Source organism: Pteropus vampyrus, unplaced genomic scaffold (genome assembly GCF_000151845.1).
Source record: "Pteropus vampyrus isolate Shadow unplaced genomic scaffold, Pvam_2.0 Scaffold83, whole genome shotgun sequence".
Taxonomy (NCBI): domain Eukaryota; kingdom Metazoa; phylum Chordata; class Mammalia; order Chiroptera; family Pteropodidae; genus Pteropus; species Pteropus vampyrus.
This window is the reverse complement of record NW_011888864.1, coordinates 6,795,467-6,823,072: the sequence shown is the minus strand read 5'-3', so window position 1 is coordinate 6,823,072 and position 27,606 is coordinate 6,795,467. Positions and strand designations below refer to the sequence as shown.

Genomic DNA, 27,606 nt, shown 5'->3' with positions numbered 1-27,606 from the left:
CTTGCTGAGATCCACAACTCTATAGCCCCAATAATCTTGGCCCACTGGTTTACAGATGTCTCAATTTTGATGTGCCTATCCTTGAACTCAGGATGTCCCAAACTGAAATCCTCCTCTCCACCCCAACTCCCCCACACTCAATCCTTCAAAATTATTCCCCAGTTCTGTAGATGGCATCCTGGAGGTGCTCTAGACAGACATTTAAACATTCCTGACTCCTTCTTCTCTCATTTAACTATCTCTTAAATCTAGATGCTTTTCTCCATCTCCACTACCATCTACCTTAATCAAGCCACCATCACCTGTCGCCCTGCTGCAAATACTTCCTCACTAGTGTTCCTAACTTCAGACCCCACTCCCTTTTTTCAATCCATTCACTCTGCAGTCTGAGTGGTCTTTATAAAACAACAGTCTGACCACATCTTTCCTTGATGAAAACTTCAGTAAATGGCTCCCCTCCAATACTGAAATAAAGTTCCAAAAGACCCACTAGGATCTAGTCCCTGATTACCTCTTAAGCCTCATTGGTTACCACTGTACCCCTGCCATTGTCCTCTAGCCCAATATGCCCCTTTCCAGCCTTGTGGAATTATTAGTAGCTCCAAAGAGGTCTCAGCTCCTCTTCTGTGGGACTTTGCTCCCTCTACAGAAATGTCCCTCTCCTACACCTTCACCTGGTTAAATTCTTCTTCTGTAAGACTCAAGTTAGACATCGCTTCCTACAGGAGCCTTCCCTGATTCTGTCCCAAAGATGAGCTAGAGTCTCTTGTAGGTTCTTATGGTAGCTATGCTTTACTCCCATCATAGCCTGAATTTCACGTGGGAGTTCTCCAGGCCCTCTGAGTGCATAGGCTGTGGCTTATTCACCATTGTATCAGCAGACATTCAATGGATACTGGGTGTGACATAATAAGAAATATATAGTTGGTCTCTGCCTGGTTTCTGGCATAGAGCTTCTAAAACTCTTGGAATTCCTTGAATGACAGGAGTGAGAAGAGCATCTTTTGTTATATGTAATAAGCCCCTTCCAACCATATCTGAGTTTATGCTAATGAGGAAGGAGGTTGGTTGCCATGTGATGAGGGGGCTGTATCTTTCAGCTGTGCTCTCTGACCTCTGTAGAGAAGAGAGGGGTTGGGGATTAAGTGATTCTGTGACAATGCTGTTGCCTGTTCCGAGTCTAGAAAACACACAGGGAATACCAAACATGCCGAAGGGTAAAACTATCCAGCATACAGGACTGCCATCAAAACTACATCCTTAGTATTCCATAAGCAAATTCGTCACAGAGACTCTGTAAAGGCGGAACCTCCTCCAGAAGAGGAGAGAAAACCTATCGGTCGGCCACTAGCCTCATGTCCCTCTGCTTTGGTTCACAAATCACATCTACTTCAGTTTTCTCAGATATGGGTTTTTCCTTGGCAGGAAAACAAATGTTTATTGAAAAGCATTCGAGGATAAAGACTTGGATTGTTCACTGACATATGCGAAAAGGAAAGTATCCCTTTATTCAATATTCCAGTACAGAGGTGCCAACAAAAAATACACACACATACAAAAATACACAGTCACTTACACATTCACACAGTCATACACATATACAAACCTTCACATACACATAAAATGTAAAGATGAAAATAAATTATCTTTAGAATTCATAGAGTACGAAAGGAAAACTAGAATTTACTCTCCATCTATTAAAACCGAGGTGTGTTTTCTGCAGACATGAACACACATGATTTGGAAACTCTGGTAGTACTTCTGATATTTTGCTGGAACTCCTTTTGCTAGCAAAGACTGGATATACAAAAAACATAGATTCAAAGCTAGGTCACTTGAGGATGCAGCTGCTACACTGGAATTTTTCTTTCATCAAAATGCACCAGAGAGCCTTTATAAAGACAAGCTTGATCCACTTTATAAATAGGCTACTTCACAAGGAAACAAATTTACAAATATACTTAACTCTACACTCAAACCTTAACTCTTAGCTCCTGAATCTTTACCAATATGTGCTTTATAAGACTACTTAATTCAACGACTTATGCAGTATATAGCATGTAGAGTTTGTTTTTCTCTCCAAATTTCTTGTTTCTATTTTTACTAAATTGCAGTTGAACTGACAGCTGGATAAGAACTTTGTTTCTATTATGAACACAGAGTAGTACTGTAACAAATCCTATTATATAAAAAGAACACAAAATTTAATGAAGGCAGGATCACAAATCAATGAGTAAGAAATGGATTATTCAACAACCAGGATTGGGGAAAAATGAGCATTGGGGGTAAGGAGGAAATCAACTTAGGGTCTTAACTAAGCTATATATCCAAATAAATTCCAGATTGACTAAAGTAGGGGTCGGCAAGTTTTCTGTAAAGGGCCATCCAGTAAATATTTTAAGCCAGCTAGTAAATATTATAGGTCTCTGTTGCAACTACTCAAGTCTGCCATGTTCTCTATGACTGTCTATGAAAGCAGTCATAGGCAATATGTAAACAAATAAGTGTGGCTATGTGCCAATAAAAATTTATTTATAAAAACAGGTAGAAAGCAGGCCCCTCGGACAAAAGGATCATATAGTAAACAAACAAACAAACAAACAAGCAAACAAATTTTAAAATATACTGGTAAATATCCAATCTGAGCTAAGCAAGAATTTCTAAGCATAAAAGAAATAGAAAAAAAATCACAGAGGAAAAGATGATTATGTTTATCACATAAACTGAAAATTCTGTTAGTAAAACAAATAGTATAAATAAACAAAAGTAAAGGCAAATGAAAAATGGAGAAATATTTGAAATAAATATGCCAGGCGATTTGGAGTTTGAAATTTATATCTTTTGTCTTTCAAATTGGCAAAAATGATGCCATCAATCATCATATAGTAATCAATATTAAAATTAACTGATACTGAGAATGTAAGTAAGTTGGGTCAATCACCAAGCACTAAAACAATATGCCTTAAAAGGTCTTTAAAAAACTCATCCTTGCCTTAACAAGTTCATGTTTATGAACCTGGTCTATGAAAATAATAGATCTATAGAAAGATTTTTGGGTAAATAATAATCTTAATTTATAATCTTAATTTATAACAACCTAAATGCCTAACAACAGAGAAACATTTAAATAAATTCTAGTATATACATTACAATGGAATATCATGCACATTTAAATTGTGTTCTAGCAGAATATTATGGGCATAAGAAAATGGTCATAAGAAAATGGTAAGTGAAAAAGGCAAGAGGAATTATTTATGGACTATTATACCATTTTTTATACTTGCATAAGCAGGGAAAATTAGAAAAAATATACTACATGTTAAGCAGTAATTATTTCTGGACTGTGGAATTATGGCTGACTTTTGTTCTTTTCTTCTCTGTGGTCTCTATATTTCCTATAATAATTACATATTCGAAATATGAAAGATAATAAATATTACTTTTAAAAAAAGCAAAAAAGTTGTTGCTTCTCACTAAGTCTGTAGAAGAGACATAAATCAACTAAGACTTAAACAAAGCAATGACAGCTTTACTCATCTGTTTCCACTCAGTATGTATGGGGCTCTTTCCCTCTTTAGTATCTTTGAAACAGCTATACCAACTCTAAAAGAGTAAAGACCTCCCAGAACAAACACATTCCAGGCCCCACAATGGAACATTTCAGAATTCTCCTGGGATATTTAAGAATGTTAGTGGTCATGCTTCCAGAAGTTGAAGCAAAATTAGTGCTAATTTGAACCCCAGTATAACTATGTTACTTGTCTAAGTTTACAACAATCTAAGTCAATGGTATTCTGTTCAGCAGATAACTCTATCAATAGCTTAACAAAGAGCAATGATGAAGGCAAACTGCTTGAAGCCACAGAGGAGAAAATAAACTTCCTTGTCTTTAATTTTTAAAAATCTCAAAATAATCTTTCTAGAGGACGATCTCGCTATATATATCAAAATTCTTTAAAAAGCAAATATAATTTGACCCGGCCATCCCAAGTCTAGAAATCTGTGCTAAGAAAATAATTTGACAAGTGTTTAAGGTACACATGCAAAGATGTTTATCACAGCATTTATAATTGGAAAAAATGGAAGAGTGGTTATAGGTTAATTAAAATGTCACATCCTTCAATGGACTACAAGTCTATGTCCCCTCAAAACACATATGATGAAACCTTATGCTACACAGTGATGGTATTAGAAAGTAAGGCCTTTGGGAGGTGATTAGGTTATAAGGGTGGGTCCCTTATGAACAAGGTTAGTGCTCTTATAAAAGAGACCCCATAAAGATCTGTCAGCCCCTCTGCCATATGAGGTTACAGTGAGAGGACAGCCATCTATGAACAAAGAAGTCAGCCCTCACCATACACCAAATCTGCGGATGCCTTGATCTTGGACTTCTCGGCCTCCAGAACTGTGAGAAAGAAATGTTTGTTATTTATAAGCCACCAAGTCAATGGTATTTTGTTATAACAACCCAAAATGAACTAAGACACATCATAATGTGTCATAGTTCAGTAATGAACTGATGCCGTTAAGAATGAAAAAAAATGTATACTTATTGACATGGAAAGATGTCTGTGATATATTACAGAGCCTCTTTAAACCAAATTACAAGACTATAAAACAAAATGCCATATTTATTATATTTGTGTATTAGTTAGCTAGGGCTATCATAACAAAATACCATAGACTGGGCGACTTAAACAACAGAAATTTATTTTCTCAAAGTTCTGGAGCCTAGAAGTCCAAGGTTAGAGTACCAACATGGTCAGTTCCTGGTGAGGGCTCTGGTCATGGTTTGCAGATAGCTGCCTTCTTGCCGTGTCCTCACGTGGCAGAGGGGAGTAAGAGAGCGCACTCTCTTACTTATAAGGCTCCAGTCCTATCAGATTAGGGCTATACCCTTATGACCTCATTTAACTTTAATTACATCCTAACGACTCCACCTCCAGATGCAGTCACATTGGGGGTCAGGGCTTCAACATAGGAATTTTGAGGAGAAACAGAATTCAGTCCACAGCAACTTGTTATATACTTTTTATGAACAGTGCTATACATGAATAAAATTCTAAAAGGTTTTGTCTCAAAATGTTTAAATCAGTGGTTACCTCTGTGCAGTCAACATAGCATGCTTAGTTTCTTACCTGTTTATAATTTAATAAATATTAAGATAAAAGAATCTCATGAATAAAATGGTAAATTTTAATAAAGCATCAGGGAAAGGTACAGTAAGTACTGTCTCATGCTGGCTAGCTCACACTGATACACTCACAAAAAGCAGCATCGATCAAGCAGTGCAATCTCAGGACACAGGAAATGGGTCTAGGAATGAGAGCAGACTGTTCCTTGAATACATCAGCCCAATTTATTGTTGTGATTGAAATAAACAACAAAACCCACTGGGCATCATGGAAAGATATTAGAAGTAAAATGTAAAACACAGCCTACCCAAAGCCACGGTCTTATGACCAGACCTGGGAAAAAAGGCGTTTTCTAGAAGGCAACCAAGAAGGTCCCTGCTTTCTTACTTCTATTATAACAATTATAACAATGTAAGAAATAGTTATGAGAGAACACCTACAATAATCAAGATCCAGCCTTTACTTTCCCAACTGCCTTAAGTAGACAGGTATTATAACATCTTTCACTTACCACTTGTCATGAATTATACCACTCATCTCCCCTTACCTCACCCTGCCCACCTTATCTTACCCATCCCCACCTCCAGACAGACAGACAGACACATACAGAGGAGGATTGCAGGCTCTTACCGGCAAGAGATCACATCGCCTTCAAATCTGTTCTCTTTGCACAATGCACATATTTAATAAATGATCGTCAAATAAGTATGTGATAAGTCAAAGAATTTTCATAGCCAACAGGTTTTTTAAATTACAAATGACTGTTTAGCTTGGGGAGTCTAGGTGATCTGATAAAATTCTACACAGTAATGAAGGCTGGGAACGTGTTGAAGATGTAGCAAATCTTATAATAGGAGAACCATGAAAAACTTCCAAGCTTTGAGAAGGTAAGAAAAAAAAGATTGACTATTAATTTAAAATGGGTAAAATTATCACCATATTATCTAAACATGACACAAAAGAAATCGAAGACAAGGAAATTTGTATTCTCTCCTTGTGACTTCTAGCAGTTTGCCTTCATTACTGCTCTTTATGAAGCTGCTGACAGGGTCCAAGCGGCTGCCAAGGTTATAACTGAGTGACTTCTTCCATTTTAGTTATAATCGACCAAAAAAGAACATGGTACAGAATAAGCCCACAGCTCCTCAATTCTTCCACAGATACATTAAGAGGTGAATATCATATCACTAGCTATGAGTAAAACAAGTCCAGTCCTAGTCAATAAGGCTGGGTCCATCACAAACCTTCACAGACAAGGAAAAATGCTATAAACAAGTGTTTTGTCTCATTTCAAGCTACCCCTCCTCATGGAAAATGCCTGGGCTGGTACCTTCATGCTCTCTGACAGTACCCTGTGGGACCTGTGTGTCAGTCTTCCCCAGATGGGGATTGACATGAGCTTCCTCATTACTTCTGTATGCTCAGCACCTAGCACAAAAAAGCACTCAAGGTAGTTTCTTGAATGATCTAAACTGATACATTCAATTAATTAGAAAAGGTAGACTTTAAAAAAAATCTAAAGACTCAGGAATAAAATCTATCCCAACTCTACCTTGCCCCTCCATTGCAGTAGAATTACTAGTCAAAATTTAAGTGTAGTACATTTGAAATTTAGTCAGTCTACAATAGCCGGATAAGCCCGTTTCTCAGAGGACTACCCGCCATGGGGCTGATTCATCCCATTTAGATGTAAAAGAAAACTTCCTGTATTAAGATCGCATGGCTACAGCTAAAGCCTTAAAAACTAAAGTCTGCACTTAAGACATCTGATTTTTGCTTCAGAGACAACCTCAATGATTGTAAACACTTTTTTTTCACTACATAGTTCTTTAGTGACTTATTAATTTATACTTTGCCGTGTTCCCAAAAGATTTAAAGTGATTTACATAAATACATAAAAATTGAGATTAAAAAGTATTTTAATAAGCAGATGATAAAAAGCGGACTGTGATAAAACAGTAATATGAGAAAATGAAATGCAAAGTTTAAGGGCAATATACAAAGATTATTTTTAAAGAGCCCACACATCTGTTAGAAATGGGCTATATGTTTGGAACTCAGCTTTCTTTTTAATAGTCCACTGAAGAGGTGGCTGAGGTCAGTTACATGAACCATAATATATATAAAATAAAAACAAAGTCATTCCTCAGGAAAGGCACAACCAATCAGACTATGCAGTAAAGAAATTTCATCTAGGGCTTCTCATAAAGAGAACACTAAAAAACAGAAATGATCATAATAATAGCTAACAATTAACAATAACTTATGTGCAAGACAGTGTCCTAAGAACTTTAGACATATTCACGCCCTTAATAATCCCATTAGTAAGTACTGTTATTATCTGCATATAATGGATAAGGAAACTGTAAAAAAGAGTGGTTAAATAAATTGCCCAAATTCACATAAGTTGTGGATCTGGGATTACAACCCAAAAGGCCGGCTCCAGAGTTAGCATTCTTAACCATGACACTGCAGTGCCTTCTCTCACTGTTCTAAAGCAAACGAGTAAAGCCCTAAAAAACACTCTCACAGTGGACATCACTTTCATAGCGATGTTTCTTATGATACCTTTCAGTGTAAGCCAAGAGAAAAACAAAGCTTATTTAGTTCAGGAGCAGCAATTCTACTGGGGCTAAAATGAGGTATCCACGCATGTGGATTTCTGACTGATGGACAGATACGTGAGATATTTAGAGTCTCTAGAAAATGAGTGGCCTCAAGCCATTCCAGTTATCCTTCATGAATATTACTTTCCTTCTACAAGGTTTGGTACATACTGAGTGGAAGGATTATACTCTGAGGAGCAGGTGAAGCACAGCTCTGACCTGATGATAAATCAAGGCAGAGACACAGGCTACAGTGGCCACCTGAGCCAGAGGAAGAATAGACACCCGCCCAACCAAGACTGAGGAGGCTGAGAAGAACCCACACCTGCCTACCTTTGCATCGAGGGGACCCAAGGGAATGCCAGTGGGCAGGGCTCCCATAAGAAAAGGTTTGGCTGTCTCAAATCACAGGATGAAAAGGTCACCAAATGCCTACGCCATGTAATAGGTCTTGCAGAGTTAGTCTGGATAAAATCCAATTGATAGTCTCATCACTGTCACTCATGACCATATCAAACCCATGGAACATTCAGTCTTGGGCCACATAACTTCTTGATGTAGCTCCAAGACAAAGGGTTGGAAAGTATAACTATAAGGAGTTGAAAGGTCAACATGTTAGGAGAGATTTTTAAAGATGAGACACGTATCGTCTAGGGAAAACTACATAAAGTTTTTCAAGACTTTAGTTTTGGAATAAGTGATTAAACCTGTCTTCCTGGCAGCTTTTCCAAGTTCAAGCTGAGGATAATAAAACCATTTCATCTAAATTAATTCATTAACTGAGCACTCACTATGAATCAAGCATTAGTCGAACTGTTGAGGTAGAGCCGTAAATGAAACACAAAAATGCCTGCCACCATAAATCTTACTTTTGTTATTACTATAAATAACACTACTAATTATCATTATTATACTTATGCTGGTATTCTTGACTAACTGTACCTCGGGTAAAGATAAATATGAAGAAAACATAGCAGAGAATCAGAGAAAGATGTGCTGGGAGTGTTGCAAGATGACACTGGTGGTCAAGGAGGCCTCACTGAAAACAGAAAATCTGAGCAAAGTCCTGCAGAAGACCAGGAACGAACCAGGTAATAAATGCATGAGCAGAGGTGTCCCAGGAGGAGAGAACAGAAAGGCAGCCTGAGAGACTAGAGCGAAGTGAGGAGTGAGGAGGGCGTGAGAAGTGAATGGAGGCGGGAAGGTGGAGATAAGGCATGCTGGGGACGGAGCGGGACACACTGTAAGGATCCTGGATCTGACTCTGAGCAAAGGGGTAACAGTCTGACTTTCCTTTTCAAAGGAATGCCACTGCCTGCCAAGTGCAAAAGAGGCCACGAGGTCAGGAACAGAAAAGAAGGAGACCAGCTCAGAGTGTCAGGGCTCGTACTTCCACCCCAAGCATCTCGGCCACCCGCACGCATGGTCGTGTTGTTTTTCTCGGTATGCTGGTGCAGGCGAGGGCGGCGGGCAGAAAATATCCAACCCGATGCACAGGAGCAGTGTCTCCAAAACAGTCCGGGGCTCCCGACTAGTTACTATTATTATTATTCCTTCATGCAATACGATAAAAAGAAAAACGAGCAGTCTTTCAAAGGCAAGTTAACCAAAGACAAGTCAGTGTGGCCTGAGGGAGCAGAGCGGGGAGCACGGGCATGGCCATCGCGGGCATGGCCATCACGGGCCAAGCAGTTCCAGGGCTGTCAGGGTTACAGATTACACTAATGGGGCAGACGCTGTAGTGAGCTAGTCCTTCTAATCTCTGATACCAGTTATTCTCAAGAGCCCATTCCAAAATACATTAGAGTTTAAAATATTTAATAGTTAATACAGCACCACTTAAATTCCATACCCACACATAACACTGCTTTCCAAAATGCGGTTGATGCTCAGGTGATACTCTCCTTTTCTTCCTCCTAAGTACTTAGAGAGCTAATGTCATCTAAGCTCCTCCAGAAAATGCACCCTCTCTCGGTACCCTGCAAGGCTGGGGCGAACCAATCTGATCCTGAGATTCGTATGGCACACCAGCACTCCCTCTCAGTCTCATGGCAGCCTAATAACCAGGGAAGGTGTCACGGTTCTGGCACACCTCACCCTCACTGTGGCTGCTGGCCAGACTCATACACAGAAACACTTACATGTATTATTCTCACTAATTTTGACAAAAAACTGTGATAAGAACAGAAGGAAAAATGACAAGGCATCTGAGGGAGGAGGAGAGCAATATGCAGCTTCCTCACGAGCCTGGAATTTGTTGAAAGGCCATGGAAAGGCACACCCATTTGGGAGTTGACATTTCCTTGTGCATTGTAAAGGGAGGAAAGAACTAAGCATACTTTTACTCACAAGAACATTCAACCAAAACCATTATAAATAGTTGGATTTAAAATAATAAAACTATATTTTTCTTATACCCATTAGTCTTCTTTTTCTGTTCTCTTTACATTTCTCCCCCTAAATCAAAGGACTGATCACAGCCATTAGTAAGAAAAATCTAGCCAAATAAAAGACTAAGATGTAAAGGGAATGAATAACTTGCTATCTCTGTTAGAGAGTTCAATATCTAATACCCTAAATATATACTTAATCAACATTATTTCTGTGACTATACCAAGACCATGTAAGCTCATAAAGCTAACTTAGATAACTGTTCTGTAATCAAATATCTTACTCAGCTTTTCTCTCTGTATACATTTAGCTTTGATTAATACATATCATTCTCACACATACGAGCAGGTACTTCATAATTTAAACTTAAGGCCAACAATTACCCATTTATATACACAGATTACATATATATAAGCATACTGAAATAAATACATTTGCTTTACAAGTAAAGACTAGTTTATTCTAACACTATCAAACTACTTGTTAATTAAGCAAAACAGCATTTACCAGACAGGAGGAGATCAATAGTTCTGAATCTTCTTTTGTCCAATTGTATGCTGTATATTCAAGGGCATTATTCTCTCCTTGCTGTTTGCACATATAAGCACAGTTTCTTTCAAAAACGGTGCGGATGCCTTTAAACAGAATCACGCTAGTAGTGCAACCCATCCCCAAGGTGTGGATGTGCAGATTTCTAGCAATCTCTACTCCATTTCCACATCATCTTCCTTGGCGCTTCGGAGCAGGCTCCCACTGTACCATCTTCATGACAGGCAGTTGCCGGCACCAGAACAGAAGGGAAGCTCTGAGCTGTCGCACTAGAATCCGCTCCTGCCCAACAGCCTGACAAAAAAATCCAGGCTCCAAGTGTAAAACAGGAGGAGTGGTGCAAACACAAGATGACACACCTCAGATGCACCAAAACCTTTAAAGTATCATTTTTTTCAGTAGACTGCTCCACTGTTAATACCAAAGAACAAATAAGCAGATTTACATGTGGTTACTAGAAAACCGCCGGCTCCTGTGATTTGCTTAAGATTGTTCTGAATCTCAGAACCTGCCCAAAATGAAAAAGACAGTGCCAGACAGCCACTCTGCTGCAGATGCTGCTGGAAGGCACAAAGAATGTTCATCTGCTGCAAGAAATCACTCTCCCAGAATGCTTAGCCTAGCATCTATATTAGCAAACATCTCCTTCCTTGACCTATATATGCTGTTTGTTTAATCCTGCATCAGCAAGGAACAGAAGCAAAAGAAAAAAAAGTCCAAAAATGAGTGAAATCACTAAGATGACTGCTGCTATGGAAACACGTGTAAGCCCACTTCAAACAACCTTTTGCATGTGTGGGTAACAGCTTGCTGACAGTAAACCACAAGGAACACAAAATTGCTGTGTCAATCTTGACTTCTGTCCATTCTACTCTTTGCTAGAGAGAGGGCTAGCAAGTTTATACTGCTTAAAGGGATTCACCCCTCTCTGGTACCTGAAGGTGCAAATGAGAAAATGGATAAAGGATATACAAATGAGAACATGGCTAAAGAGTTACCTGGTCCTTCTGAAGCCAGTACTGCAGTATGCAATGGCAAATACACACTGAAGTCCCACCGCCAACAAGGTTATTATTTTCGGTGTATAAGTAATCCAGATCTTTCCATTCTAGACTGAACTCAGTGACACTATACTATCTTATGGCCAGCTTTGGGATGGCTAATATAGAAGCTTGTCATTGACATAATACTAAGTTGACTCTTGGTATCTTCTTTCTAAAAAATGAAAAGAAAATGATGTAAAAAGACCATGGTGAACACAGAGGCAGACCTCTTCCACTCACGACATGCATCTGGAAAAAAAGTGACTGCTCTTTTAAGATCTGTTCTGATATTCTTATTTCACAAGGCAACAAATGGTTTTCACCTTCTATCTATAGATTTCAAAGTTAGAGTGAATTAGAATGATTGAAGACCTCCAGGTTGGTAACAAAAACCTGTGTAATATAGTAAAAGCAGGTCTTAAGAAAACACCACGCAGTCACATAATACCAAAATTTCTGTTTTCTATGGCTAGCTTACCAATTAGGCCTCAAAGATAAGCAAATATCTAGTCTTTGTCTATCTCCTGCATTTTTTAAAAATTTATTTATTTAAATTAGTTTTAAGTATACAGTACATTGGTTAGACATCAATATATATCTTCTGCATTTTTATGCAAAAATCTAATGGCCACAGGAGATCAAAGGAGTACAGATACTGGCCACAAGCAAAAAGTAGAGTAATTATATGTGGTTCTACTTCAGAATAGTAATTCTGTTAAAACAGAGCTATACTGTTCAAGGTTACACCCAAGTCCTGATGTCAGAAGATCTGAGTCCTCATATAACATCACAATGTTGGCAGATAAATAATATGGAAACACAACTACACAGAAATTGAATTTTAGAGATACAAAACACTAAACATATAGGTTAAATTGTCTGTTTTGAGAATTCAAAAAATTCACCAACTAATCTAACTTCTATACTACAAGGAAAACAATTGAAAACGTAATAGTTCATTGAATATAAATAAAGATTATACCTAGAAGTCAAAAACTTAATTTATTATTACCTCTTTTAGACATCCTGGCTACAGAAGCCAAGGAACATTATGTGAAATGCAAAAGATTATGTTCAAACTTTACAAAGGATTATAAGTGATAACCAAGCAAATCTAAAGCTGCTGGTATATTACATTTGATTTAATTTAAAATCTCTAAGTTAATATTTAAAACAATAGGAGAGAATGGAACAATTTCCTAACAATCATTCAGAGAACAAAGAAATGTTTCCTAGAGATACATCAATAAGCATTTCAGCAACTGTATCAATTTTAAATATTAATAATTTTCCAACCAACGAAATTAGTGGGCAAGAAAAACATCACAAAATATTTAGAGCAAATGATTCAACAAGTCCAAAAGATGAGTTTCATGCTAATAGAAGCATGACGAAATGAATCATTCAAAATATGTATTTGGTTTCACCGATTTTTCTGCATCAGAATGATCTCAGATTGGCCTAAAATGATAATTAGCATGAGTTCCATCAGAGGATAGGAACAGATGAATGGTATCCACTGGCAACCAGTTCAGCCACCTACAGAGTACATATTTCAATCTGGAGATCACATCTTTAAATGTCACCTCTAATTTATACAACACCCAAGAAAGGATGTCCACCTTAACTCCCTTTTGAGATCCAAGCCCATGTCTTCCTCTCCTGTTAATAATGATACCTGATGCTCCCATCACTGCCTCACCCTCAGATGGTTCAAATCAAACATCTTTTAATACTACAAACTAGGATAGTATATCCATACAACGAAATATTATTCAGCTATAAAAGGGTATGAAGTACCAATGCATGCTACAATATGGATGAACCTGAAAAATGTCACACTTAGTGAAAGAAGCCAGTCACAAATGAACTCATATTATATGCTTCTACTTAAATAAAATGTCCACCACAGGCAAATCCATAGAGATAGAAAGTAAATTAGTCACTACCAAGGGCTGGGGGAGGAGGGAATGCGGGCCGACTGCTAATGGGTACGGAATTTCTTTCAGGAGTAATGAAAATGTTCAGAAATTAGACAGTGTTTCTAACACCTGTGCTATTTACACAGAATACATAGTCTATGAATATACTAAAAACCACTGGATTATAAACTTTTAAAAGGCGAATTTTATGGTATGTGAATATAATAAAGAAACCCATTTTTGATGATTTAGTGCTGAAAGCTTTTAAGTCTCACTCCTCTTTCTTCCCCTCTGTCCCACATCTGGGCAAGCTCAAAGGAAGTTCCAGGTGGCTCCCTCCTTTCCTGCCAGCGGGAAATTCAAACCACTCACTCCGGCCCCGCACCCTCCGCACCACAAAAACCCCAAGCCAGATTCCTTTTCCTGCTCTTTTAAACCATTTTAGGACCTGCCTGGGAACTTCCTTGCTCTTCCTAGAGAGCTTCATTACATGAATAATAAACATTTTCATAGCCTCTGGGGTGCATGCATGTGTGTGTGTGTGTACGTGTGTGTGTGTGTGTGTGTGTGTGGTGTCATTAGTCTCAATATAAAAAGCAAATGTGTGTGTAGGGGGAGGTCAATCCTGTTTCTGTAGAGTGGATACAACAGGGAATTATATCACAATAACGCTGTTAGTAAAAGTGGGAGCAGGGAAGAGGAAAATATCTACTCTGCTCACTGCATAAGGTTGTCAAGTTCAAATAGGATAATAGGAGAGAACTCAACCAAGAGAGTGCCATAAACATGTACATAGTTATTATTTTATATTTCACAAAGGATTTACTGCATAATTCAAGACAGCCTCCTTGCTTAATGAATTTAACACTTTCTGAATGTTGGGAATACACTCAGCAAGTAACATAGGAGGTGCCTGCCCTAACGGTGTACATTTTAAGCCGGGGAAAGTGGCTCCATGCTGTACAAACTACCAGAAAGCCTGTAAAACAATAAGTTCAGGGTAAAATTTGCTGGCCCACTCAGTGGTCACAACAAACCTCAGCCACAGAGACAATAGCAACAGGTCTCAAGCTTTGAGACACCCCCCTACCAAAGCATACCCATCTGAATCTGCTGCTTCCCTTTGCAGCTCTCCTTGTCAAATGTCTCTCTGTTTTAAATATCTTCTAAAAGTCAAATTCATTTGACTGGTAGATTTACTTAATACTCTTCCGGAAAAACATGAATAAAGAAGAATCTGAAGTGACACCTAAAAATCTAGAACTACAAACTAGGAGTAATATTGTAGCTCAAACAGATATAGGTCTTCTACCTACATTAGACCTTGGGTCCCACCTTAGGCAGCCAGGAAGGGAGTAGAATTCTGTCCGTTCTGCAATGGCTGAAATGAAGACCTCACATTATGATCATACATTACACAGCCACACCTCACAAAACCTAAATAAATGGAGTATAGGTAGAATTCAATCTAACATGTCATTTATTCTATTTAAGTGCCATTATAATGGCCAGTCCACATGAAGACCTTATTTCCAGCCCTGACGGTCCCTATTTCATAAATTAATGTAGTGACTTCTGCTGAACGAAGAACTCTTATATAAATTGTCAACACTCTATTCATTTTATATTCAATCAATATAATCAAAGGTAAGTAAAGTGTCTAGTATAGGGCCTAGTATATACCACATGTTCAATAGATGTTGGTCTCTCTTTCCCCTTTTACATCAAATTAAATGTTTTTCTTCCCTGATATTAAGAGTAAAGAGCAAGGTTAGTTAAAGGATATTTATTAGAACTTATTAATTTCAGTTCTAATAAATTCAAACTACAAATTACACTGTTGATTTAAAAATGGTTAAAAGAACAAAATGCAGTGTTTGGAGAAGAAAAGGGAGTTAAGATAGTTGATAAATAAAAAGTGTGGGTTTCAACAATGATCATTAGAAAGTTGTTTTTTTTTTTTAAATGAGGGAAATTAAGGAAGTATTAATAAATAAGGACCTTGAAAAAAATAAGGAAAGGGTGAACTCTCCTACCACTGTGTATTTCAAAAACATAAATCTGAAAATGGATAGGAGGGCGGAGTGGGTAGACTAATTGTATATCTAAATATATCAATAATTTATCATCCCCACCTCAAAATACTTCGAAATGCCAGTACTAGTTACCTCTAGATGAACAGAGATGACAGGTAGGCCTAGAGGACAATGGTACAGACAGGAGTTTTAGACCACTGGGAGAGCTACAGTCTGCACCCCTGTCTGTACCCTTGTGGTGGAATGAATTAAAAAAGTGTATCTCTAAAGTCATGAAGACATAAAATATTGGAGGCAGGTCTGCTGCAAACACAGTGATATTTAAACATTCTCAAAAGTAGAGAACTCAAAGTTACATAGGTATCTCCATGTTGGTGCTAAAATATTAGGGAGGCAAACAGTTCTTGTGGTGTGCTCTGAACACCTGGCACAACCACTGGGTGACTAAGTAAAAGATGGAGAAGAAAAAACCTCAAATCCTCTTTTGTCAAGTGACCAAGTTAAATGGCTCTTAAAATAAAACCAATCTCCTAAGGGAAGAAAAGTTTGGGTTAAAAAATCAAATTACTTGCTGGTAGGAATGTAAAATGGTGCAGCTCCTATGAAGCAGGGTATGGCAATTCTTCACAAAATTAAACAGAGAATTACCATATGGTCCAAGAATTCCACTTCTCAGTGGAATTTCGAAAAGATATTTGTACACCCATGATCATAACAGCATTAGTCACAAGAGCCAAGAGGTGGAAGCAACCTAAGTGTCCATTAAAACATGAATAGATAAACAAAACGTAGTATCTACATACAATGGGATATTATCCAGCCTTTAAAGGACGTTCTGACAAATGTTACAACATGGATAAACCTTTCAGGACATTATGCTAAGTGAAATAAGCCAGACACAAAAGAACAAATACTATATGATTCCATGTATATGAGGTACCTATAATAGACAAATTCATAGAAACAGAAACTAGAATGGTAGTTACTTGGAGCTAGCAGGATAGGGATATGGGGAATTGTTATTTAATGAATGTAGAGTTTGAGGTGATGAAAAAGTTCTGGAGATGGATGATTACACAACAATGTGAATGTACTTAATGCCACCAAATAGTATACTTAAAATAGTTCAAATGGTAAATTTTATGTTATGCATATCTTACTACAATTAAAAAAAAAAAAACTTACTAGGTACAGCTTTCCTATGACTTCTAGGAATAAGTGATATGAAATAAGAGAAAACCAGGAGAGTAACTAGTCTTTTCTCCCCTTCTCTCCTTGGGCCCATCACAAAGGGCAGACAAGCCCAAGGAACAGGCTTCAAAATGTTTATTTTCCTCACAGCCATTTCTAATAGTTTATATTAGATTCGTTTATACACTATAGTTTACATAATTATAACTAATAAGTATTTCCTCATTCCACTTGGTAATGCATTTCTTAGAAAAACTCTTTGAACTATGTACCATCACAGAAAAAAGATAGCTGATATTTAAATTCCTGATTCATAGACAACTTCCACTTCTTTCATTGCAAGCTACAAAATGAATAAACCAATAGCATTTATACAGGTTCTGATTCATCCCTCAGCTCAGGAAGCTGCAGGCAACGTCAGAATTTCAATTACTCTTATGAGAGGTTATGAAGCAAAATCATGGTTTCTGAGGGAGCTCATTTCTTTGAAGAGAAACCAATAAATCTATAAATGCTGATCCTGTGTCAAATATGAGAAGCTGCCCAAAGAGCTCACCTATTTGCAAAGCTCTACACCCTCACTATAAACATCTTCAGGGGAGCGGCAGAGTGGAAGGAGGCTGATGGCACAAAAGAGCAGTGAATGCTCTAAGTAACAATGTCCAACTGTAAACGAGACACTAAGTGAAAAGCAAGGAAACCAAGCAAACTCACAATGGCATAATGACATCAGAGCTCACAGTGACCTTTTCTTGGCCTCCACCAGCCTCTTCCAAGGAAATTCTATTTTAGGCAGACATCTGGAAAGATCATTTACCTGCAAGGTACACTGAATTTAAACAACAGAAGAGGTACACAGCGTAATTCATATACAAATGCACCCGCGGAACAGTTTATGTGCTTCAAATATGTAGTTACAGCTGTTGGAAAGATGTTCTTTCATGTGGAGAAACTGAAATTCAGATTCTACACACCTCAAGTACTTGAATAGCACCTTTTAGCACTTTAAATTTTTTACTGTCATTGTGTCAGCAGGAAATACTGTCTCAACATGAAGGAAAGAAATTTTTTTTAAAAAATCCAGTTTGCCATTTGAAAAACTATTGCAATGTAGTTGGATTTTCAATTAGATTAATCAAAAGGCAAATAATAAATAAAGATACTAGAGTGGTTACCTCTCCAAAATATAGGAGGGAAAATGCAATTTTTCAAAATATTCCTATGGTTTTGAAAAAGCAGAGTGAAAAGACACAAAATAAAATATGTACTCCTTTGTCTGGGATTCTAGTCAAGTCAGAAAGAACTAGATACATCACATGCCCCTGCTTATGGAGGCTCACGACATTCCATTCTCTACCTGACTCCTTACAGAGTTTTAATTTCTTTTTACAAAGACACAAAACTCAGAGCTTTCATAAGATTCCCTTTTATACATAGCCTGTGGTTTGATTATGGCTTAACTATAACTGTGCTTTAAAAGAATGTTACTTTGACCAATCATGCCCTGATGCATAAGTAGACTTCACTAGGCTAGAGACGTGGGATACTTTCTGGGGAAATCACTCTCCACATAAGAATTGGACAGATTATAGATATCGTCAACCCTCCAGGACAACTAAAAATGTGTAGGACCCAAAGATGATATACAAATGGCCAAGATGCAAGTGAAAAGTCACTGGAGAAATGCAAATCAAAACCATGAGATAGCACTTCATACCTTCTAAGATAACTAAGAGCAGAAAGACAGATAACAAGTGTGCGCAAGGATGTAAAGAAACTGGAGTCCTCATGCATTCTTGGTAGGAAAGTAAAATAGGGCAGCTGCTTTGGAAAACAGTCTAACTGGTGTTCTTCAAACAGTTAAACACAGAGTTACCATATGATCCAGCAATTCCACTCCTAGCCATATACTCAAGAGAGTTGAAAACATATGTCTACCAAAAATTTGTACATGAATGTTCTTAACAGTGTTATTCATAATGGCCAAAAAGTGGAAACAACCCAAATGTCCATCAATTGACGGAAAAACAAAATGTGGTATATCCATATAATAGCTTATTATTCAGCAACAAAAAGAAATGAAGTACCGACACATGCTACAATGTGGATGAACCTTGAAAACATGTTAAGTAAAAGAAGCCAGTCACAAAAGACCACATATTGTACGATTCTGTTGGTATGAAATGTCTAGAACAGGCAAATCTACAGAGACAGAAAGTAGATTAGTGGTTGCCTACGGCTAGGGGGCTGTGTAGGGTGGAAGCGGAGATGCGTGGCAGTGACAGCTAAGGGGTACGGGGCTGCTTTTGAAGGTAATATCTAAATTTAATTATAGTGATGGATACACACCTCTGTGAATATAGTGAAAACTACTGGACTGCACACTTTAAATGGATAAATTGTATAATACGTAAATCATACCTTGATAAAGCTGTTTAAAAAAACAGATACGACATATCAAAGACTCACCTATAAAATGTTGAATTTCTCCCAAAGGCACTCTCTCCTCAACACAATTATCTCTCTAAAATACAGCAAATTCCAACACAGCAATTTCTCAGAAGCATTCCTGGCACCATATATGCAAAAGAGAGTACAGAAAAACATATAAGATGATTTCAATAAGGGCCAGTTATTCTGCTTTAAATTTACAGAGCACTTAAGGGAAACCTTCTGTCTGGTCAATAACTTTGGCTCATTCATTTTTTTTTTTTTTACTGAGCTGATTTCATGTTCTTTTCATATTTCCAAAAGCTCCAGAAAATGCTTTCTGTTAGGAATGTTGGGGGCTACGGTGTCCCCCACCCCCGCTCAGCCCACCTTCCTTCAGGGAAGCTCAGGAGGCCGAAGTGAGGGCACCGGCGCTTCAGTCCAGTAGGTGCGGGCTTAGATCCTGGTTCCGTCACTTCCTGGCTGTGTGTCCTTGGGCAGGTGGTTTCACCTCACTGTCTCTGTCTCCCTGCTGCTGTACAGGGCCATCATGTGTGCTGCCTCTGGAGGGTCCCTGGAGATAGGGAGTGGCACTGTGGCCCCTGGGATGTAGTAGTGCTCAGTGCATGCAGCGCAGGTTCCCATCACCATCATGAGTCTACTTGGGGAGCTAGTTGGGAGCCTGGAGGGCCACGAATACCAGAGTGAGACATTGGAATTTTAGCCTTCAAGTGGTGGGAGCCCCAGCAGGCTCTAGAGTAGCTGAGCGATGTGGCCAGGACTGAGCATCTGGCATATAAGTGAGGCCAGGGAGAGTGTCATTCATTTTTTGGGTGGGGCAAGATTTGGGCCTGAGAGCCGAGTCATCTATCCCAATTCATTCTAAGCAATTTAGTTTGCAGATCTTTTCCCACCAAATTTCCATCTCTGCTATAATCACGAAGCTCTCAAGAACCAAGAGAAAAAATACTATTTGTGTGCCTTAACTCTATAAGTGAAACTTAACTCTATAAGTTTACAGGCTGGGTAGTAATTGAATTTAAAAGTCAATTAACAAAATCCAGAAAAAGACAGAGGAGGGGTGGTAGAAAGAGGTAATTAACGGAGATCTGAAATTTTATTCAAATCACAGAATTGGCTCTCTTTAAGCCATTCTAGTCACCTGAATGATATAGGAGATTTACATTTTAAATGTAAATTCTATTGTAAAATTTAAAGAAAAGTATTATTTAAATACTGCTAGGCACATCTTTAACAGGGTGTTACATGGACCTAATTCCTGCTACATGCCAGACACTGAGCAAAGAATTCAGTCACATGGTCTCATTTAATCTTCCAAACAAACTCTAAACGTTAAGTTTTACAGGTGATCTCACCCATGTGTAGGACCACTGAAGGCTGCAACCAACACTACAAGGGGAGTAGGGCTGATAAGCCACGGGGGATTCGGGATGAGTAACCCGCAGGCTCAAATATCTCCTTAGACCAGTACCTTTCAAAGTAGTGTCACTGTGAATTATATCTAGAAATTAATTTTAAATCATGATACAGTAAATCTGTATAAGAATACTTCTTCCCAAAATATGTCCTCTTAGAGCAAGTTATATTGTTATTTTCTATTCCAGCCTCTCTCATCTACTTTAGTTCAATGGAAGGAAGAAAGGAAGGAAAGAAGGGAGGGAGGAAGGGAACGGGTCATAGCTCACTGAACTGTTTTCAGGACCACTATGGTTCATGTCCTGAAGTTTGAAAAACATCACATGGGTCAGTTACCAAGCAGTGTCTGTCAGCACTCGGAATTCACTAGTCTCGCCACATTATCTCATTACTGACAAGCAGCTGGCCCAATAAAAGGATGGGATGGTCTACTGAAGACAATGGTTGTAAGACAACATTCTGAAAGGATAGAGTTCTACCTCATAGGATGTAGTTTATGCTTTGAATCAACTGTCTCTCCCAAAGTCAGAAGACACTGGTCCAGGAATCAAGAGGTAGAAGACGAGGGGTCCCTCTCACTATTACCTTAATAACACATTCAAAGAACTTTTGCTTCTCATCCTTGTTGGCATGGAGGTCCTGGTTTTAAGGAGAAGAATGCTCCCATTAAAGGAGACAACAATTATACAGTGAATCATAAGGTGTGATTGTCACTGGCCCATTTTTGGTTCCCCAAGCAGCTAAACCAAGAGGCAAGTGAGGAGGATGCCCTACCAGCTGAGCTAAGAGGAAATTGGGTTGCTGCTTCTGTAAGGATCCAGAAGAACTACGGCTAGAACCCAGGGTGGATTCTTAAGGGCATTTCTTAGTGCTTCTATCCTGAATAGTAAAACTTCATGGAAAATCACAGCAATCCAAAGAAAGGTAGGACCACTGAGAATTCAGACCTTGAGGTGAAAAACTCTAATCAGCTGAGGTCCTGGCTGGTGGATAAAAGAAATATGTTATGAATAACAGGAGAATGGATATAAACATCAACTACTTCTAAGTGGTCAGTTAGAGAAATGAGCACTGCAGCATATATGCATATTTCCTTCCTGCTTGTGTGTGTAGTTATGTGTATACCAATTTCTTCTCCTCTCCTTCCTCTTGTATTATTTTATACAAGTGTTGTTGAAACTTAACTCTATAAGTTTACAGGCTGGGTAGTAATTGAATTTAAAAGTCAATTAACAAAACCCAGAAATGAATAATGTATCTCTCCTAAGGTGGATACCATAACTAAGGAGACATTGTGACTCCCTGTTTTGAGAAGCCAGTGAGAACATCTTCATTGGCATAAAGGTTACTATGTTCTTTTAGAGTCATTTTTGTTGTCTGGAAGTTCAAATATGTGTGGTAGGGTGGGTCTGCACGCTGAGTTGTCAAAGGGGCGGGCTGTGCCAGTTAATAAGTTATTGTCTCCCAGCGATAACCCCACCCTTCCACACTCGGTTCTGAGATGCTAGTCAGGTCTGGCACTCTGCAAACTGCATTGTTTCACCAGTTAGCTCCCTGTTAGGCTCACCACTAAGGGCACCAAAGGGAGACTGCAAAGACAGGACAAGTGAAGGAGCTTGCTCCTTGGTGCATGCTTCCTGCTGACTGGTTCCTCATTTCCCCCAGCAATACCTCACCCTGGCAGCAGCAGTTCCTTCCTGTGCAGCAGCTGAATGAGGTCTGCAGCTTTTCCAGCACTTACAGAATAATCCTCATTGCACCCCCCTCATAAACACCATCACCAGCCACCCAGCGTCCACTTCTCAGAGGTCTGGGTTTCAGCTAGGTGGGGTCCATCATCTAAGCTTCTAAGATCTAATAACACGATCTCATCCTTTGATTCCCCTCAGCCCCAGGGCTGATGGCTGTTTTCTGCAGCTACTACCTCTATGATATTTTATTGTTCTCTTTGTACCTTTTCAGATCCCTATTTAACTTTATACCTAATAAAAATTCTTTATATTTAATTCCCTCTGTTCAAAGAACTAACGTGATTTCTGTTTCCTGGCTGGACCCTGATTGCTATACTATACCAGTTAACAGTTTTAAAAGACTAAGATCGCCAAAGAATAAGAATAGCCAATAAGCACATAAAAAGATGCTCAACATCATTAGGGAAATGCAAATTGAAACGACAATGACATCCACTACACATCTATTGGGATGGCTAAAATTTTTACAGACTTGCCATACTGAGAGTTGGCAAGGATGTAGAGCAGCTGGAACCCTCACACACTGCTGGTAGAGCCCCTCTGGGAAACAACAGTGCCTAAAAATGTTAAACAAAGATTTACTGTATAACCCAGCAAGTCCAATCCCAGGTATCCATCTAAGAAAAACAAAAGCATGTGTTTGCACAGACTTGTACACAAATGTTCATAGCAACATTATTCATGATAACAAAAAAAGTAGAAACAACCCAAATGTCCCTCAGCTGGTGAATGGATAAGTAAACTGTGTTTTATCCAGACAACAGAATGGAATACTCTTTGGCAAGAAGAATGAAGTAATGTGTTTTATCCAGACAACAGAATGGAATACTCTTTGGCAACAAGAAGAATGAAGTAATGATACATGCTATGGCATGGATGAACCTCAAAAATATTAATAAGCTAAGTGAAAGGAGGAAGACACAAAAGCCACATACTGAGTGATTCCATTTCTATGAAATGTTCAAAAAAGCAAATTTGTAGAGAAAGAAAATAGATTAGTGGTTTCCTGAAGCTGGGGATGGAAATTAAGAATGATTACAAATGAGCTCAGGATTTCTTTTTGAGGTAATAGAAATGTTCTAAACTTAGATCCTGGGGTTGACTGCACAAGTCTGCACATTTACTAAAAATCCCTGAATTTTACATTTAAATTTTAGAGTAAATTTTATGATATGTACATTATACCTCAATGAAGCTGTGAAACAAAAGAATAGGAAAAATTTTAAGGAAAATCTAGTGTCACAGGCAAATGAAATAAATCACAATAAGAAACCACAATGCACTCAGTAAAATGAAATGTTTGTGTCTGGACATATATATAATTGCATGTGATACATACAGCATGCCTAAGAACCAAACAATTTCAGCAAACTAAATGTCTTTCTTTCAATTGGCTAAGAATAGGTCTGGGATATGAAGCAGGGCTTCCTGACTCTCAAGTCCCTTTCCAGTATTTCATAAATTCCATTAAAGAAAGGCCAGCTTGAGTGAAAGATGGTTTGATTGCTTCCGAACAAAACAAATGAGATAGTACCAGCATTCAGATCTAGCTAATGTCATTAAAGAAGAAGATACTGTTGTGAGATTGAGAAAATTCTCTGGTGTGAAGGGATAGGCTTTTTCTCCCCTTAGGAATGCCTCTTAACAGTGACAGTGACATTGCCAAACAAGACTGATTGATAATACCTCATTACAAAACAGCAAAGAATGACTGACCATAGGCATCGAATATTGTACAACTAAATACATCATATATATCACTGAAATTGTGCTTGACCTTGAAAACGAACTTGAACTCAGATATCATTACACATAAAAGCAAGAGATCTCTAAAGATGGAAACACTAGGCAAATACTTATTTTTTAATGAATGGTTCAGATTTTGAATATATTTATTGATTCTTGGATGATGAAAAACATCTATGCTTGCTACATAGAAAAGAACTATTCTTTAGCCCAAAGTTCTTTTCATTCATATTTTAAATTCATATTTTAAGATTCTTCCCCCAAAATCCATGTAAAATATCTCAAAAAGGGATATATTGGTAACATAGATTTTATAATAAATAGCTGTTTTTCATAATATTTTTAAAAAGCAATATATTATTATTTTTTTAAAAAAAATAATCTTTGGTGCTTTTATAATATAAAATTCTTCTTTTCTGCAATAAGATACAAATTTTTAATATTGTACCTAAGGGAATACAAGCTAAATTTAAAAGACATCTCTTCAAATATTATGCAGGAACTAATAATTGAGCCATAAGACATGGGTCGCCTACTCAATTCCATTACAGATGACAAGACCAAGGCTCAGAGGAGTAAACTAACTTGATCAAAGTCACACAGCTGGTATATGGGATATTAACCAGGGTTCCCTGGCTCCTAAGTTCTTGCTCTTCCCAGCATGTCTTGAATCTCGTTAACATTAACAATGGTTACACAAGGAAGAATTAAAAATTATAAAGTATTTATACATGTAAGATTCTGAAGGAGAATACAAATATCCAGTGCTTTAGTTAGTTATATTAGTTCCTTAAAACAGACTGGTCCTCTATTTGGGAAACTAAGGCTGGGGTGAGGTCCTTTTCATCATTTGAAAGGGGAGGTGTACAGTACCAAAGAACATCAAAGAAGATCCTCAGTAAGTGACCAGGTGTCAATTTTAGCATCCAAGATCCCCCCACCAAAACTTCTAAAATAGCAAAGGTGATTCGTGTGAACGGCCTCCTTCATGTTCTACTCAGAACATAAACTCTTCACTTCCATAGAAAGTGAGGAATTGCTTTTATTGTTTCTGATAAGAACCACAAGGAATGCAAGGGCTGGTGTCACAGATATCTGCTTAGGACACTCCAGACACCTCTGATGGGAGGAAGAGATTAGAATCCTCCAACTTCCACAGATGAACAAATTCAAGGCCACTTCTGGGAAGACATGCTGCTTATTTTCATAATAATCAGTCATTTGAATGTACCTATTAGGTGACCAAAGAAATATCTAGGTGATTCAATATTTCCTGGGGAAAATTCATGATTCATTTCCTTCTTTTAACCCATCAGAGTCACCAACATAAGCTGGAAGTCACCAGGAACTCAAGGTTCACCCTTATGTCTAGTGGCCTTAGTCCAAGAAAGTTTCTTAGTTTTGTTTTCATTAAATGCATAGGAAGATGGCCATATATATTTAATCTGTTACTCAGTGCCAATGATACTACAGTGGAGATTACATACGAATATTAAAATTGATTCCAAAATCCACTCAAATATATGAACCCCTAAAACCCCTCTATTTAGAAAACACTGAGGCTAGTCTTTTTCATCAACCAAAGGGAAACTATTATAAATTTATTAATTTATATGCTACAAATTAGTGGACTTGGTGTTTTGTTGCTCTTCCACTGTACAAATTTTAAGAAATTCTGAAGAATCTGTTTCCAAATATCATAAACTCTTTTGTACTTGGGAACCAACAAGAATGTCAACCTGTGTGAAAGTCTTTATTTAGCAGATGTCTATTTAGTTAAAAATTATGAACAAATAGAAATTATGAATAGTGAAATTACCCATACCCATAGAAAGTTCAAAGCTGTCTAAAAATGAAAGTTTTAATTTCACTTCATTAACCATTAACAGCAGATTCCAGTAGTCTAAGATGTCATTGGCTTTTAAGAACAAATATGTCAACAATTGTTAAAAGAACAGTTCCTTGATATGAAGGCTAAAAGTTTTGGAACATATGATGTTTTAATATATATGAGCACAGATAACAGATTTAAGTATAAATGGCCACCCTTCTAGCCATCAGGTGAGAACTAAAAACTGAGAAGACCTTGATGATACTTTTTATTTCTTATAGATTATTTAATTCAGCCAGGCCCAGTAGTAGAGAAGGGAAAGGCAAATGTTCCCTATTGGCTGTATAAGGTATATCTTACACATCACCTAGTACGATGATGATGTTAAAAGATGACATGACCAAACACAGTGTCCTGGGTGTCTGAACTAGGACATCTAGTCCCTTGTTCCTCAGACTTGCAGATTAGAATTCTTTCTACTCTATCATGAAGCTTCTCTATCAGGCCCCGAAAGAACCTTACACATTCCTTACACACAGAAATACCAAGTAAAAGAAAATTCATATTTATAGATTTAAAAAAACCCCACAGATCAAAATGTCTAACCAACTTCAGGGGGGTCTGCAATATAGCTCTCTTGTGAAGACGACATCTTTTCTTCCAATTTCTAATCATGAAAATATATTCAAAGCATGTGCTCCATCTAGTGGATTAATGGAAGATCCTCAGGATGAGGCAAATGCACATTTTTAATAATGTTCAGTTCAGACAACCCTGAAGCATTCATTTGTTATCTCATAGCTCTACCCAAAATAGGAGCACTAAAAAAACAGAGATTATAAAGATTATAAGCTTTCAAGAGTCAAAGATGAATTCATCCCAGTTGGTTAAAACTGTACTCTATAAATTTGCTTCCTTCCCAACTCCCCTTCTCAGTTTTCCCCAACATAAGTAAAGAAACAGCAAGATGGATCACCTCGCAAGTAATTGAAGGAGCTCTCAGGTAGTACACACCCAGCAGGTGTAACTCAGACCTGACTAAGAAGTTCAGAGATTCTATAGTCCCTTGATGTTACTATGGTTACTAATCTTCATCTTAAACTCAAGAGCAGACCTTCCTCTCAAAGAAAAGAACAAGAGGTGGTGGGAAAAACCCAGGCTCAGAATTCAGCCAACATTCTTGGTCTTGCCAAGTTTCTAAATGGTGCGACCCTGAGCGAGTCATTTAACTTCTGCCTCACTTCCTCCTTTATATAACATGGATGATGATTTACTCCTAATGAAGTGCTGTGAGGATCAAGAGGGATGACTGATGAGAACCACCTCACACTTCCTGGAGGACTGGAGCACTCAGTGAATGGCAGAGACAGACAGGTGGGTCTAAGGAGGTTCACTTCTCCAATTTAAGGGCCCTTTCTCTCCTTTTGTTCACCTCTATATTTCTATTTTAAAAAGGTAATACAAATGGCAAGCAGAGTTTCTAGAAGATATGGAAATATATAATAAGGAACAATCAAGGAACCGTCCCTTATTCAGTG

General features: G+C 38.0%; 1 protein-coding gene across 7 annotated transcripts in view; it reads right to left on the bottom strand.

The window, feature by feature from the left end:
- DOCK9 (dedicator of cytokinesis 9) overlaps window positions 1–4,373 on the bottom strand; it is a 187,403-nt gene extending 183,030 nt beyond the window's left edge. For all 7 annotated transcript variants that reach the window (XM_023532423.1, XM_023532426.1, XM_023532425.1 and 4 more), the window contains exon 1: window positions 4,355–4,373. In XM_023532423.1, the coding sequence (XP_023388191.1) occupies window positions 4,355–4,357 (3 nt within the window). In that variant the 5' untranslated portion in view covers window positions 4,358–4,373. The remainder of the gene's footprint in view (window positions 1–4,354) is intronic.
- Between the last annotated feature and the right edge of the window lie 23,233 nt (window positions 4,374–27,606).